The sequence below is a fragment of the Opisthorchis viverrini genome (assembly GCF_000715545.1).
Source record: "Opisthorchis viverrini unplaced genomic scaffold opera_v5_10, whole genome shotgun sequence".
Lineage (NCBI taxonomy): Eukaryota > Metazoa > Platyhelminthes > Trematoda > Opisthorchiida > Opisthorchiidae > Opisthorchis > Opisthorchis viverrini.
The window spans coordinates 2,861,296-2,876,768 of NW_008751666.1; the positions used below are offsets into that span (position 1 = coordinate 2,861,296).

General features: G+C 46.8%; 1 protein-coding gene across 1 annotated transcript in view; it reads left to right on the forward strand.

Moving 5' to 3' along the window:
* T265_00996 (hypothetical protein) overlaps window positions 1-8,273 on the forward strand; it is a gene marked incomplete at both ends in the record, with an annotated part of 10,361 nt that extends 2,088 nt beyond the window's left edge. The window contains one exon of the mRNA XM_009164911.1: window positions 7,918-8,273. Within this exon, the coding sequence (XP_009163175.1) occupies window positions 7,918-8,273 (356 nt within the window). The remainder of the gene's footprint in view (window positions 1-7,917) is intronic.
* Between the last annotated feature and the right edge of the window lie 7,200 nt (window positions 8,274-15,473).

Below are 15,473 nucleotides of genomic sequence, written 5' to 3' on the forward strand. Positions count from 1 at the left end.
AAGTATGAGTATGACGATGAATAGCCAAGTTAGGTGACCTCGCGTACAGTTGTGAGTATAACAGGCTGTCAGATTATGCTATCACTCATAGTTGAGTCCCTGTTTATACTGGTCGGCATATATATTGGAGTGATGTTTACAGTAGGTAGCGAAGATAAGCGGCATCGCGTATAGTATGAAAGACCCTCAGCTTTATACTAAGCGTTGCACACAGACTCAGTTGCTGCAGTCACGATAAGCAGCCAGGGTAGGCGATATCAAGTGCGGTTACGAGTATGACGGGCAGCCGTTGATCGTTAAGACGTCACGCATAGCCCAGGCCCGTGTTCAACCCCCAACGACCACCCGGGTGGGTTTCAGGAGCGATTAGACTATCTAGCACCAGCAAACACAAGGTGTCTTTCAGTCCGCAGTAAAAGAGCGCAAACAGCAGCTTCAGAGCAACGTTTATTTGGGGCATAGGCGGACACAGTATACATGATATTGTAGGTCTCGCCTTCCTGTGATATTTTCAAGTGTGTTACCAGATAAACTATACAGGGTCGACTACCAACTGGTATCCGGTCACGTAGATAGGCTTCTGCGCAGTGATGGATCACGGAACCCAAACAGGTATTTCCAGATTCAGTGGCTTTTGCATCACCAAGGATGCACAGCGGAATCTGTATGTAAGCAAGCGTTGTTGGTTTGGCTGCAGCACTTGCGTCAGGCATCCTTGTTTATTAAAATGCTTCCAACCAACGAGGAAAAGCCCCTTGTAATCCCCATTTTTCTAAGGTGCAACCATTATTGGCTGTTCATTTCTATCAGCTGAACCTCTTGTTAGGATCTAACGATCTCGGGGAACTTTCAGTTAGTGCTGTCTACATAGCCAACCGTTTTCTACGCAGATCGCGTTCCATCCTGTTCGTTATCACCAACTCCCCCTCCCGAGGAAATTTCACACCTGACTCCGCCTTAACAGCGATGGTGAGCCAGTAGAGTTTTCTTTTACTCTGTGATTCCTGCTATCATTTATCAGCATACCTAAGTTATCCATTTCACTAATCCCATTTACGCATTCCGTGAACCTGGCTATAAGCCAAAATGTTCAATGGCACAGAGCCTCAACATTGGCTTTCATTTTAGGTATGAATCAACGGCCGGATCACAGAAACTATGCTGTTTCATCAGATCCGTTGTTCTTGTTATTTATTAGGGTATTCAACCGAAGCTTCTGGTCTGAAACCTGTCCGCAATGCAGAGGTGTCCGCGTGAAAACGAATGTGCGAAAGCACTTTTATAAAACGGTCCTTCACACATGTTCTAACACCCAGTCTTGTGGACCATGAGATTGCGGGGTCTAATCCCCGACTCTTGGCAAACTCCCTTTGACTGATCCTATGGGTGTCGCACCGACATTAACCAGTGTATCCCAATGAGACGCGGGGGCCCATAAACCGTCGCAACATTGTATGGTGCAGTCTCTTCTGGGGCCAAATTGACGCACCAGTGACCGACATACTGCAGGAGCTTCCTTGGATATGAGTACCACAATCAACTCACCTCAGTTAGTTTTGACGCTATGTTTCTCCTAGTGCGAGGTAAGTAATATAGACGAGCCATGACTGAGGGTTCTACCTCTGTTTTGAACATGGCGAGCTTGAGTTTGTCAGGACCAACGGCTTGGGGCATAACGTGACCCATTTTTTCAATGTCGTCAGAGGTTCCAAGTTCACCGTCAAGCGCTGTGTTGCGAATGAAGGACCTGACTGGGAAACTGTCGGCAGCTAGCTGAATTGTCGAAAACATTTAATGCAGTGATTCAAATGCTCTGTTTCAGAGACTTGCGGGTCGTTGTTGTCAGAGACTGTTTTGCTCACCATTTTGGGTCTGTCAAGATTGGCTGCATGAGTAATTTGCACACGATCACAATGTTTTTCTTCTCATAAATCCTGAGCTTTCAGGTTTCACAAAATTCTTGCTCTGCGCACGTGCTTCTTTTCGCCCGAGGTCTCACGATCCGTCCAGCTGCGTCATACTCTTGTCCGGAATTAATACTTTTCTAAACTCCGTACAGTTTTAAAATTGTATTTTGTAGCCTGCGCTTAACTTGGGCAAAAGCCTCGATCCTGTACATCTATCCATGGATCCGTGAACCGGCGTCACCCGTGGCGTCAAAAAACATAAAATTGTGTCACAAGGTACGTGTGCGCCAGGGCACGGAGATGTCTGTTTCGTCTTAATGTTTTCACAGATTCACGGCTTCGCTTCGTGGTGCGCCGGGTCGAGGCTTTTGCCCAAGTTTCCTGGGTCGGCTTCGTTCTTGTTGTTCAGCAGCTGTCGTTCACCTGAAAGGCACAAGTTAAAAAAGGTACAGCATTGCTCTTTGCGTTCTTAACGCGGGGCAGTATGCTTGCCAGCGTGAAGACTCGCACAGTAGTAGTGCTTTGAACTGGGTCCTGGAAGGAGTGTGGACAGCCGTCGGAGGAAGGCCATTCCACGCAGCTACCACCCGAAATGAGAAAATTTTTCGCCTGATGAATGTGTGCGCTCTGATCTTGAAAATCTTCTTAGAATGTCCCCACCTTGTGTTTGTTGGCTCAATGGGGAAAAACCTGTTGGCCAAGCTTTGTTTAAACAAGGTATAAGTAAAAAGTAGCGAGACGGCCCCTGTTGTCGTGAGTTATGGAGGGCGCTAATTTTCCGAATATCGATGCCTCAAAATCGTTGCATGTGTTGACTGGCGTCAAGGGGCTCGTAAGCGAGTGCTTGTTATGAAACTATCCAGTATCACCAAATACGGTATCTTAAGCACGTTTTCTGCAAGCTGAACGGAGCTTTGTCCTCTGCTACACGTTAGAAAGGAAAACATGTGAATTGAAAAACCTACAGCTTGAGGAAAAGGTATAGGTGAAAATACAACGTGTTAAGGCGATAGTGGTGCCCGCCTGCCAGGATAGGGACCACGGGACACTTCTGCACATCGTCGCGCATACGCCGTGAAATGGGCTTTTGGAATTATAAACACCACACAAAGCTTGCAGCATGCCAGCACCATGTTTCTCTTCCTTTTTCTACACTCACTCACTCTCACGCACTCACTCACTCATTCACTCACTCACTCACCCACCACACGTTCCTGCATACTCACTCATCCGATGATCTCTTGTCACACTTGGGGACTGCGCCTACCTGATGAGCCCCAAGAAGGGTGAAACCGGTCATGGGCTGCCGAAGAGTTTTCAGCAACCTTGTGAGTAGTTTCCTCCATGAAAACAGTTAGATCAAACTTTCGCCTGCGTGCCTGGGAGGTGTCAATATCCACGCTGATGTTACTGTCGCTGACGATACTATTTCTAGTGGTTGCACTGACGTTGATTTTGTCATACCGGGTTATCTTGACCAACCTGGTATGGATGGATATGCAAGTATCACATGTTCACTACACATTATGCCTTACTGGTTTATGGGGGGCGCTAAAGCATTCATACCCTGATCACGTCCAGGTTCTTCGCGGTGGATAGACATTAAGTTGTGTGTCCTCTGGATCTGAACTTACAGAACAAAAACTGTGCTGACAAGTATTTGTAACCAAGGGACTGCAGATGACAGTAATACGCTTACGAGTCTCGTTGCTACACCTACAGCCAAGGCGGAGACTGGCATGAGCACGCGCGATAAGATGGTCATTCGGCTCATGAATTCCGACAACTGTAGCTCCCTCATTCAGCTTCGATGAATTTGGCTGGCAGCCTGCGCCGTTGTACTCGCAGTCTCCACACTTCAGTCTCCATGATGAAGCAGTTGTTCCACTGGAGACCGGAATACCAAAGGTTGCCAAGGCAGTCACACGAAGGCGACACAAGTCAGATCACATGAGTGAGTGCATCAGATGAAAGATTCTGGCCTCACAATAGGGTCAAATATCAGGGACAATCGGACAGCCAAGCCACACATGTGCAATGGAGGTACGAATATAGCCACCATCGGATCAGCATCCTCACTGTCTTAGGGACAGACCGCACTGCGTCCGAATCTCCCCGAGGGATTATAACCCAAACCAAGGCAATGGTAGGGCAAACAGCCCCAAAGATGTCCGAAGAAGAGGCGCTCTAGATAACCGAACGTCGCCTCGTTTGGGCAGATATGTCATCATCTGACTACACACTGAGCCAATTCATGCTTTGATTGGTCAGGATGTCGGCTACTCGGGACCCAACAGCCATAGCTTGGCGTTTCTCACGTCCCCACGATGCTCGCGTAACCTCGTGAAAAATTCCGTGATGACCCCATAAATAAACTTGTGTTGGTTTCCTTGCTTTCCTCAGAAGGCTGTTTCAAGTTGCCGTGTCTTTTGAAATATCACAGTGATCAGAACCTTAGAATTTACACTACCACGCTCAAGCGGCAAGAAAGGGCCTCATAGAGATAAAATCTTGGTTAAACGGCAGAAGACCCAAGAAAACAAACAGACGCATGTTCACTCCAAATAGCTAAACAACAACGAATCCAATCTTCCAAAAGTTGGCACTGCACGATTTTCAAGAAGCAGGCATCAAGATTTTTAGCATCTAGAGGGAAAACTGCGTACAACAGAGGCAAAGGTCCCGCGCAAACGGGGATTCCCAAGGAGAAAACCCCCCTGGTGTCAGAAAAGTAATAGTAGTATTCATATACTACTTGTTAAAATAAGAGTAGCACGTCAGTTATATTATGCACACGGACTCTAATGTAACTAACCAGTGAGATGCAAGCACCGACAATGAAAACCCCCCTTTGACGTGTCTGTAGGGGTGGTTGATGGTAGCATGACGAATCACACTCTTGGTAGCAGTCCTTTCATTCTATCCCCGCACCGAATTAAATTTAGCTAATCAATGAAATGTATCAGCCGCTAAGGAAACCCTCTGGAACGTGTTTGTAGTCGTTGCTAATGCTAGTGTGACGAATGATGTTCGTGGTAGCAGAGACGCGATGTAAAAATGGTCATATCCAGTGAACACCAGCTAGGAAATGGGGGTGTCTGAATTCTATTTGCTATTAGTTCGTTGAACAACATGCCAATATCGGGGTACGGAAAAAGCGGATTAGCACGTTGCAAATCTCATTAGGAAAATATCTGATCGGTTTTAGTGTTAGAAAGTTTAAAGGTTTTAATCAATTTGGCGGACAAAGACTTTGAAAGAGGACGTTTCGCACTTGTAGGCTCTTTAATCAAGGCCAGATATTTTTCGGTATATCTACCTGTTTTAGAGTTGTCCAAGTTAACAGGCCTATGTAACATGCCATCATAATTTGTGAAAAATAGCAGACAATCACTTGTTCATTGGCTATCACCAGCACTTCATTCTCAAACATCAATAGAGCTACCAGTCTCCCTATCACTGTTTAGTGTCCGAGCCATTGTCCAGCAAAACAAACCATACTACCCATTTTAAACCTAAAAGTTTCAATTATGCTATAGCCTTCAATATTAATCCTTTCTGCAAAACTGAGAAACCTGCATATTTTGCCAAATATTCTGTGTTGGAACATGAAAAACCTCACTTTGGACAGAATTAGACACTACAAATGTGACCTGCTAAGCTTGATATGGTGTCCATTTGCCTCTGCAGTGTGAGGATTGCACATAACTTTAGGACAAAAAACGCTCCATTTGACTGAATTTTGTTAAACCTGAGCAGATAAAAACACCAACTTGCCATCTGGAAAGGGATCGGGCGGAAGTTGTTGCTCATTAAAAGCAACAATTTATCTGGCCCAGATGAGTTGAACTTTACGCTTTTCAATGAGGGTGGTGAAGTTCTGATGAACCTCCCGGCGGCCCAACCAGGAAAGGTTTGGTGTTAATGCTAAACACTCGTTAAGTTAGGCGCTTTAACCTTAATTTTGGTCCTACAAAAGGGTGTAGGAACGTAAACTAACAACAACCGCGGCGTTTGTCATATATCTGTAGCATTCAGAATGCTTTATGACACCAGGTTGCACGGATTGATTGACTACTGTGAAAAACTTATTTATGACAGCATGTAGAATATTCCTCCTAGTGTGGCCACATTTTCGCATTTAACATGGTCCTAGAATAGCACTCACGCAGTATTTCACCCTTGTGCTTCCTTCGGGTGGCATGGCAGCTAGGCACCGGAAGGATGCCACAGCTGAACGACTCATTTATTTATTTATGTATTGTAACCCATATGACGTGCAGAATTTATCCGATTAACTTCACAACCTGGAAGATCAAAACGCTCCCAGGAAGTTGACTCACAAATGTTGAATACAAAGACCATACTTTTCTCTTTGGCTTAGATTCTTCTTGGAGGCAACCCATTTTAATATTTTTCATAATTTGTTGCATGCTTAGTAACGTAGACTCAAGACGCCGACCAGTGGTCACTCCCTCCGATGGACCAACTTGGATAACCTACAACCTCTACAAATGTTGTGAGGTCCTGCAGAACATTTTGACGACCATAATATTCTAGGGGTTACATGAGTGACTTAAGGAGGTTATGCAACGATCGCCCCATGTGTCGTACAAGTAGGTTGATTGCCTTTGATTATTCTTCAATGTTTATGTTCGGACAAATGGCACTTGTTCGACCTAACGAAATGGAACAGATGGAAATGATGCTGTTCTCCCTTAGCGTTTTACCTAAATCAACCAAAGTGATAATGACACTATCGCCACAATGTCCTATTCTCATACTTTATCAACACAACTGTTTTGATTTATTCTGGTTCCTTTTGTTTATATTGATTTTCATCCGTTTTTGAGCGTGAAGGCTCAGGAGCACAAAAAGCGGAGTGGAGCAAGCTTACTTGTGGAGGCAGTCTGACGTATCGTGTCTGAATATCTATATGAATAAAAAGCAGTCCGTTCGGCTAAGCGACAAAAAACTTCCATCTTTCGGTTCACTCTTGCGTCTAGTTTGCCAGAAAACTGATTACCTGGAGTCTTATAATCTTAAATTACGGTTTGTAAAAACCATGTATCAGAAGATCACAGTGTGTTTTAACTTAAAAGGGATGACGGAATTTCACATTAGATAATTGCGGCTAAACCATATGGTCTGACACAACTATATGCCATTATAATTTTGGAGTACGATAGGAAGGAGATGTCCCAGTAAAAGAAATTTATGTCTGTCCTCCAATATGGATGGGGAGTTCATGAATAGCTCAGTAGGTCTTAGTAAACCACGTAACCTACGTTCTCCTATGTTCAGCGGTGTCCGTATCTTCTTGTCTGTTACAGCTACATTCCACCTTGGACAAAGGTAATGCATCTCGTTCTACTTCATCCACATTTGATTCACGCACCTCTTGGCAGAGTGATAGTTACGCCCGGTTTCCCACATTCATTCGTTTTACTCTAACTGCAGCGTCATTTATGCATTTATTGGGACATCCTTTACTATGAAATTATGTAATAATCTGCTGTAACTCAGATATTGGTCGTGCTACACTGTTAATATGATGCAGTACCATTAATTAATTCACACCAGTGCAGTGCCGTCTATAATGACGATCCTTTTGTTCATGCTGTCGATATCATCTGTGACGCTTGCTCGACCATAATCAAACAGAGGTTTTGTCCTCCTTTGATTTCGCATTGATATCAACACATGCGCTTACACAACTCTGAAAATCAAGCAGCTTAGTACTCCTACTGAGGGTTTACCTTCCTATCGTACTGCAAAATTAGAATGGCATATAGTTGTGTCAGACTATACGGTTTAGCCGCAATCATCTAATGTGAAATTTATCACCGTCATCCCTTTTAAGTTAAAACACACTGTGATCTTCTGATACATGGTTTTTACAAACCGTAATTTAAGATTATGAGACTCCAGATGGGGCAGCTGCGATGGTACCATCGTGTGCAATACGGACATTGAACCCAGTTGACGGTTCTTCCTTCGTTTTCTTCAGGATCTTTGAGGCCGTACTCGGCACAGATGTTATCATTTACTAGGAACTCTTGTAAACTGGGTACGGTGGGTGTTTCTTCAACGACTTCATACCGGGGACCTCGCCTCGCGTCCTACACACCAACTTATTGTCGCGGGCCAGTTTGGACATCTGGGACAGTCCCCTCATCATTTGAGCTTGAAATATCTACAACCGCCACTTCGTCGGGAACAACAGTCTTCTTGGCCCGCTGTGACAAGTCCCTCAAGAAATTCCGTCGGAAGGAGGGCAGGAGGATCCAAGTTCAACAATATAGACGGAGGCAATTGGTCGTAGTCCGCGATGCTCGTATCCGTACCCAGGTTGATGGGAGGTGAAAAAGTAAATGGGGGTGACTCTCGTGGGCCAGCCTGCTGCACGAAACTACGATGCTACGCGGCATACACTGCAAAATGTTCGGGCTCTATCCGCTGATACAGTGTTCGCACGTCATTCAACACCATGTTCAACAAGGCGCTTGGTGTTCGCGTTCCATTTCTTGGCGCATTCAACTGCGCGAACGAAACAGCAATTGCGCCGTTGTTTTCACGTGTCCAACGGAAACACACCGGCAATTCGGTGGCCTCTACATTCTGTACCATGGCAAAGTGCAGATGATGGCGGCAAGGTATGCCAAATTGAGCAACCTCTCTACACGTGCGCATTCGGGTTGCGTGGGTCATTGTCTCCGGCCGACGATCCATCATGATGGTAGCGTGCTCGTCGCTGCTCATGACTGTAATTGGATGGGTTGAATTCAAATCCTATGCCATTTTGGAAATGGAGTAAGGCATTAAACGGCAGCACAATCTGTCCTATTCAGGATGACACACAATGCGAAGATCACGAGGAGACGCGTCGGATATGGTTTTCTGACGATTCCATATCAAATACGTCGCGCTCGTGCGTGAAACCCGTATGGTCTCCCACAGTCCTATCTATCCGTTCAGCGGTTCCATTTTTAGGCATCGGTGCATGGTCTAGACCATGTTTGTATCGTGAATGCCATAGTTTGCAACTCGTGGCATTTTGCAGCTGGCCTCTTGGAAGCGTTTGGGAGAATAAAGGAATTTATGTACATGAAAAAGAAAGGGTCACTTAAACAAATAAGCTCCAAAAAAGTTAAATGTGCGCATGGCAACAAAAAAGCGTGTAAATGATTGCGATCGCGGAAAACGTTTGATAATGTCCCTAATAATATGTACACGATATCATAAATGATTAGCAAGAGGAAATACACTGGCAATTGCGTTTCCGATGGCAAGAGCACCGTGAGGCCTGATGCACTTGACGAGAGAAAAGCCACCAACAAACTCCAGAAACTTTAGCAGAAAAGTTTGTACGTCTGCCTCAGTCTCCCGCCAAAAAAACCCATGGCCACAGGGAGACTTTTACTGCAGCCATCGACGATAAGCAACTGATATGAAAAAATACTTGTGTTGGTTCGTGGAAGAAGTGCTGTCACTAAGTAAAAATCAGGATACCGTCTGTACGGATCGAGCATATCTGAGGTTGAGTAGATGAAGTGGGTCACTCTAGTGCTTCCATCCCTCAAACATCGGGCTCGTATTCGCTCGTTGAACTGTGACTCCAAGTCGAGAATGCAACCTGCACAAAGTACATATTCTTAACAGTAATTGGAATTACTTGGACTGTTCCGCCCAAAAATGTGTCGCGCTCGGACATTTCCGATATCGCTGGTTGTGAGATATTTGCCGAACTTCGACCTCATATAGAACCGGATGTTAAAGCAACGGCTGCGGCATTCAAGCATTGGCCGAATGATTTCCAGTTCCTCAGGCAGCAGTAGACGGTTACGGTTTAACCACCGAGATGCTTCGGGACCAAGCAGCTCGTGATTGTGTACCACATTAGATGTAGTAACCCGAAAGAAGGCTCCCAGTCTGCCAACGTTGAAGAATGTCTCGCGCTGTGTGAGATCAAGCAGCCGGCGTCGTTTGGAGGACGTGCAAACCCTTTCTGGTGGCATTAGTATTTGTTGAACGTTTTCTCACCAGAGGAACTTGCTTTCGAGTTTCGCACGCTGTAGTACGATCCCGATATTCGCTCGAACTGCTTGATGCAGTGCACCAATTCATGAACTTTGCTGAATAGGCGAAGAAGGGGGTGACGTCCACTGTGTGGCCTTCATCAGACACGGGAGCGACGGCCGCTTGCGACGAGGAAGCCATGACGAGTGTGCCCCGTTGCGCTGCGCGGCCTATTTTATGGAGCACTTCAACCAATGAGAAGGGGGAACTAGCATTTTTCTTCGATGAATGTGTACTAACGAAAGCTTTTATAGTAGTGTAAACTTTACGATGAGTGGCGTATCCAGTCAGGAACGAAAAATTAGTTGGTGGAAGTAGTGATATTCGTCGGATTTACCACAGAGGAAATTTCGAATACTTGGACTAAAGCCCGGCGAACAGCTATTAAAATTGCTAACCCCTCTGGTAACATACTTCTCGGCTCCACACTTTTGGTTGCAGCAGAGGTAGTGTTGAAGTGCTTTCCCAAAACCTGCCTCAGTCCCTTCAACAAATTTCGCGTTATTAGACAGTCAGTATGCCTTGAACAACCGTCCATTACTGGACCTAAAGCAACCTGGCTTACATCAGTCATCCCTGAAGTGGAGGTCTTGATGGACGGCTACTCCGCTTTCCGAGCTGACTCAAAACGCGAAAGGGCAGGTGGGGTTGCTCCTTTCTTACAAGCAGCCCTGCTCTTTCCGGTTGTTCTTTTCGACACAATTCCCGCACCTTTTTGTTATGCACTGTGGATTTAAATCTCGCTGCGTGGGACTGATTCTCTTTTTGGTCTACTGTGTCCCCTCATGCCCACCGGAAAATGGTTAATTCCATATAAAAACCATTTGGCAACTCTCCTCCAGCTACTACTTTACGCTTCTCTTGCTACTAGGCGATCTGAATTCTCCTAAGACCTGGATGGGGCTTCAGCGTATTGGGTCTGGTCCAGATTTGACATCAGTGTTGACTTGTTTCGTTCACCAGAGCGCCTGGACTCGCACTCCCCAGAAGCCACACAGACCAACTACCATCCCTGCTGGATATGGTTATCACCAATGTAAAACACTTAATTGATCAAGTGTTAATGAACGCTGAACTGGAACATAGCGACTACTGCGTACTGACCTTTGATATCGTCTGCTGCTGGACGAGGAACCCGGAACTTGAAACTTCTGTCGTGCAGACTTTTCAGGACTGAGTATCCTCCTTAACCAGCCTGAACTGGGGCCAGTTTCAATGTAGGGGACAAACAGGACCATTATCCAAAAATTCACGTGGCTGACGCGGTTCTCAAACTAGCGCGCAGTTGAGTGGACCAAAATCTACTTAACGGGATTCGGCCTCTTCTGGGAACGAGGTCTTAACTGTTCAGAAAGATATCCACGAAAGACAGAAGACGAACTGGAAACCCCGTGAATCAGAAATTGCCCACGGAACATAACAACATAGGCCACAATACAGGACCTCTCCCGGATGAACAAAAATATCGTATTTAAGTTCACAAAACACTGCTTAAGAAATAAGCCCACTGTCTTCTTGAGAGACAGAACAGGGAATCCATGAATGGACTGACAGTGGTATCTGATACATATGGTGAATACCATAAGGCTTGTATGCTGCCATAGCGGCCTCACTACATCCAATCTTGGCAAGATGTAACTACAAGCAGCTTCCAACTGACTTGATATTCACAGATGAGGATGTAAAGAGTCGTTCAGCACCCTTCTGGTGCTTAGCTGCTATGCTACCCGTTTTACGTCGTTTTACGGATGATTCGGCACACCTTACCCTTACGGACTTCCAGATACCCTATGGGGGTCGCCGTCAGACCGGTGCTTGAATGTGCCAAACAAGTTGTCTACTCAGGACGCAAGGATGACGTTACCCGCATTGAGTGTGTTCAATGAGATGCTACAAAATGGCCGCTTGCCTCATGTCCGTTGATTATGAAACGATTCTTGGGGTTCTTGAACCCCTTTCTCTTGAGTATCGTCACCTTCGAGAAGACCTAGCACTTACTTACCCCGTTTGAACAAAATTTGGCCCACAGATTATCACTGTCGAACTAACTCAAACACTGCGGAGATATGGTAAAAAAGGTTTCTACGCTCAGATCACACACTTAGTAGGCAGCAGTTTTTCGCATTTCAGATACTTAGTGCACCGAATAACTGCTCTCCGACGGCTGTTCACGCAGACCCAATCCAAAGAACTTTTAGATGTTTTTTATGGGTTCACGCGCTCGTCACAAGTTGATGTTTTTTGATTCATGTGACTTGGGCAGTCTTTAATGCTGAGACAGTGTAACCTGGAGATGACACTCTGACGTAATGGTCGAGCGTGAGTGCTGCACTGAAATTTGTTCCGTAAAGTTTAGCCATGCCGGGAAGGTTGGAGGGCAAGCAGTCAGATTAAGAGTAACAGGACTCTATACCGCGGGTCGTCGCATTACAAGGCGGCATCGGGGCTGAGATGGGACTGTGAAAACGGCCAGACTGTTCTAATTTGTGGGAGCATTGATACCTGTTTTACCTTTGGAATGGGAGGTTCGAAATAGTTTGTCCTAACGACCACACAACCGATAACGGTCGACCGTCACCACTGGCGAGTTATCCTATATGGGCAAAGAAACAACTCCGTTTCATCGTGGGCTGGATGGCGTTCCAAGCGCGTTTGCTCTGCGCAGCAGCATTAAGAGTGGAGACTTATGTCCTATTCCCCGCACCCTTGTGCTGGGCCAGTTCACTGCAGCCGAACACGTCAGACTATTGCGTCATTGGCTCCAACCAGGTTCCCCGAAAATGACCTTACTCCCACTACCCGTGGGCCAGACTTTTGAGTCAGAGATCCGAAGCGGAGTTCCTCAAATAAAATCCTTTTTATGGCTTCAGCAACAAATAGATACCACTTGGCCGCAGATGTTTGCCGTGCCTCTCGACTTCTGTCTAGGCTTGGGCAAACTGGCACTATCCCAGCCCTTGTGCTTCCTTCGGGTGGCATGACATCCAGGCGCCATAAGGGTGTTACAGCTGGATGATTTTTCTACAGTTGTTTGTCCACAGGTGTTTATCTCCAACGCCGTTCTCACCTTACAAGCAAACGTTTCTAGATCATTTGACTGGTACGTTCGAAATCAGTTTCGTTTTTTCCTCGTGCAAATTCGTGAAAGAATTTTTTCGTTGTTCAATCTATTCACAGAGTACACACGAGTAATTGTTGAATTTTATTACTCTAACAAAACATTTTGCGCACACTTCCTATTTTACATCTAGTCCGAAACGTGACATCAATTTATACCGAGTGCCCTCTGCAGCCATTGATAGACATAAACAGATGTGGGTGAAATGGCTGTCCGTCGAACGTCAAACGCGGTATGCAGTGTCACCCCTGCAAGGCCTGGTGGCATTTCAAATGCACGGGTTTACAGGACGACCAGATAAGCCGACTAGCTAACTCTCCTGACCCGTTTGTCTGGGCGAGCTGTCTCTACGTCCTGGATGCAATGCATACCGCAGCGAAGAGGAGAGTCCCCCAAAACGGTACCCGATCCCCAGTGCAAATTCAGAAAGAACACTGCCAGTGTTCCGCTTTAATCGGGATACTCGACGCGAAATTAGAGCATCTTTTAAAGGCACTGGAGGACTCAGGCGTTAAGAATGCAGCGACCTTGACGAAAGTTGACAAGGAACATTCTTCGCTGAACCAATACCTCGCGATATCCATACCCATGGCTGCGAAGAAAGTCATACAACTTTGTGACGCGGCTATAAGATCCGCCACAGCGTCTCTAGTGGACAGGCGCCTAAGTGAAAACAGGCTGATAATCTGGGGGTCATTCTCCGGAAAAATCACGCCGGCAAAGCTGGCAAAGCCGATCCTTAGCAGTGTCCTCACCAAGCCCGATAAATCGCTCCACGCAGAACGGCTACGCCAGAGGGGAAGTAAGCGAACTCTTGGACTTCTAGTCACTCTTTCTTCCCCATCCGACGTACAGGAGATCTTGGAGCGGGCTGGCAGCATTCAAAGGGCCAGTCCAATGATCGGGCGCCTATCTGAGGATCGTCCTCTAGACGCGCGTAAGCTTGATAATAACAGGTCAGGGGTGGAAGCGAGAAACAGGCTTCCACCGGGAATCAATTCAGCCGACTCCAAACTCATGACCATGCCGATTGTGATCATATCCCCCTGTGCTCCCGAAAGCAGGCCGACGAAACCAGCTGGGTCTCCGGACAGCTGTTTTTATTCGACCACCACAAGCCGCTCACCCACCAAAGGCAGGCACGCCCTGGGGGAGCCCCCTGTGCGAAAGCAGGCCGACGAAACCAGCTGGGTCTCCGGACAGCTGTTTTTATTCGACCACCACAAGCCGCTCACCCACCAAAGGCAGGCACGCCCTGGGGGAGGCAAACCCCACATACAAGCAGCGTCCAAACTACGTGGAGCTATCAACGCTTATCTCCGTATCAGAGGACACAGCTGCAGCCGTGCGCTCGTCAACAAAGTCACAGCCTCTGAACTGGACTGAGTCAGATATGCGGGGACAAGAAGCGAAGCCAATCTCCAGCTCCACTCCGTCGAAAGTGGCCCCTCTGCTTGTGGACACAACCGTCGCCCAGGACCCCGACAACCAAAGCCATAAACATGACTACAGCCATCCGGAAAATCCCTCGTATATCCAGTTGGCCACACTGATCGCTTGCGGATCGGGTGTCCACACAAACACGAAAGAAGAACGACCGCAGCCAAACAAGCCACATAAAACGCGCCAGATTAGAAAACTGCTGGCTGACTTCCAGGCGCAGTCCTCCGCAAAAACAAGCCTCTTGGGAGCGCTACCAAAATCATTACTTCTTGGTGCCACCACCCAGCGCTCGGGGCCTCACAGAGACACATTTCCGGTCAAATCGCGCCAAAACACCCAAGGATCCAGAAAGGCGAAAGCTTGTAGCAAACTTTTGACCAACAGCAAACCTGGTCGACGAAAAGGGGATGCTGAAAGAGCTACAAACAGCATCGGTCGAAATTTTCGCCCACGGGGAAAAAACTCCGTCCCTTAAAGCCAAAAGGCCCGAGAAAACCGAGCTCCCACGGAACGAATAAAACCTCGCATGCGAAAAGCACCCCCAGAAATCACAAAGACATGAACCAGACAACATCGTCCCAGAGGCCTCCCTGGAGCCTTTGACTCAAACCCGGTGCACAACTATTAAGTCTGCTAACCACCCTGGTCACTCAACTTTAGGCTCCTCACCCTCGGAGGCAGCAGAGACAGGGTTGAAATGCTTATCCACAAACTGCCTCGGGCTTTTCAACAAACTCAGCGATGTTAAACAGTCAGCTTGCCTTGAACCACCGTCCATAGTCGCACTCACAGAGACTGGCTCACACCAGATGTCTCTGACGCGAAGATCTCGATAGGCGGTTATTCTATTTTCGAGCTGACCCAAAACGAGGGAGGGCTGTTGGGGTTGCTCTGTACTTACATGCGGCCCTACCAATCCCGATAGT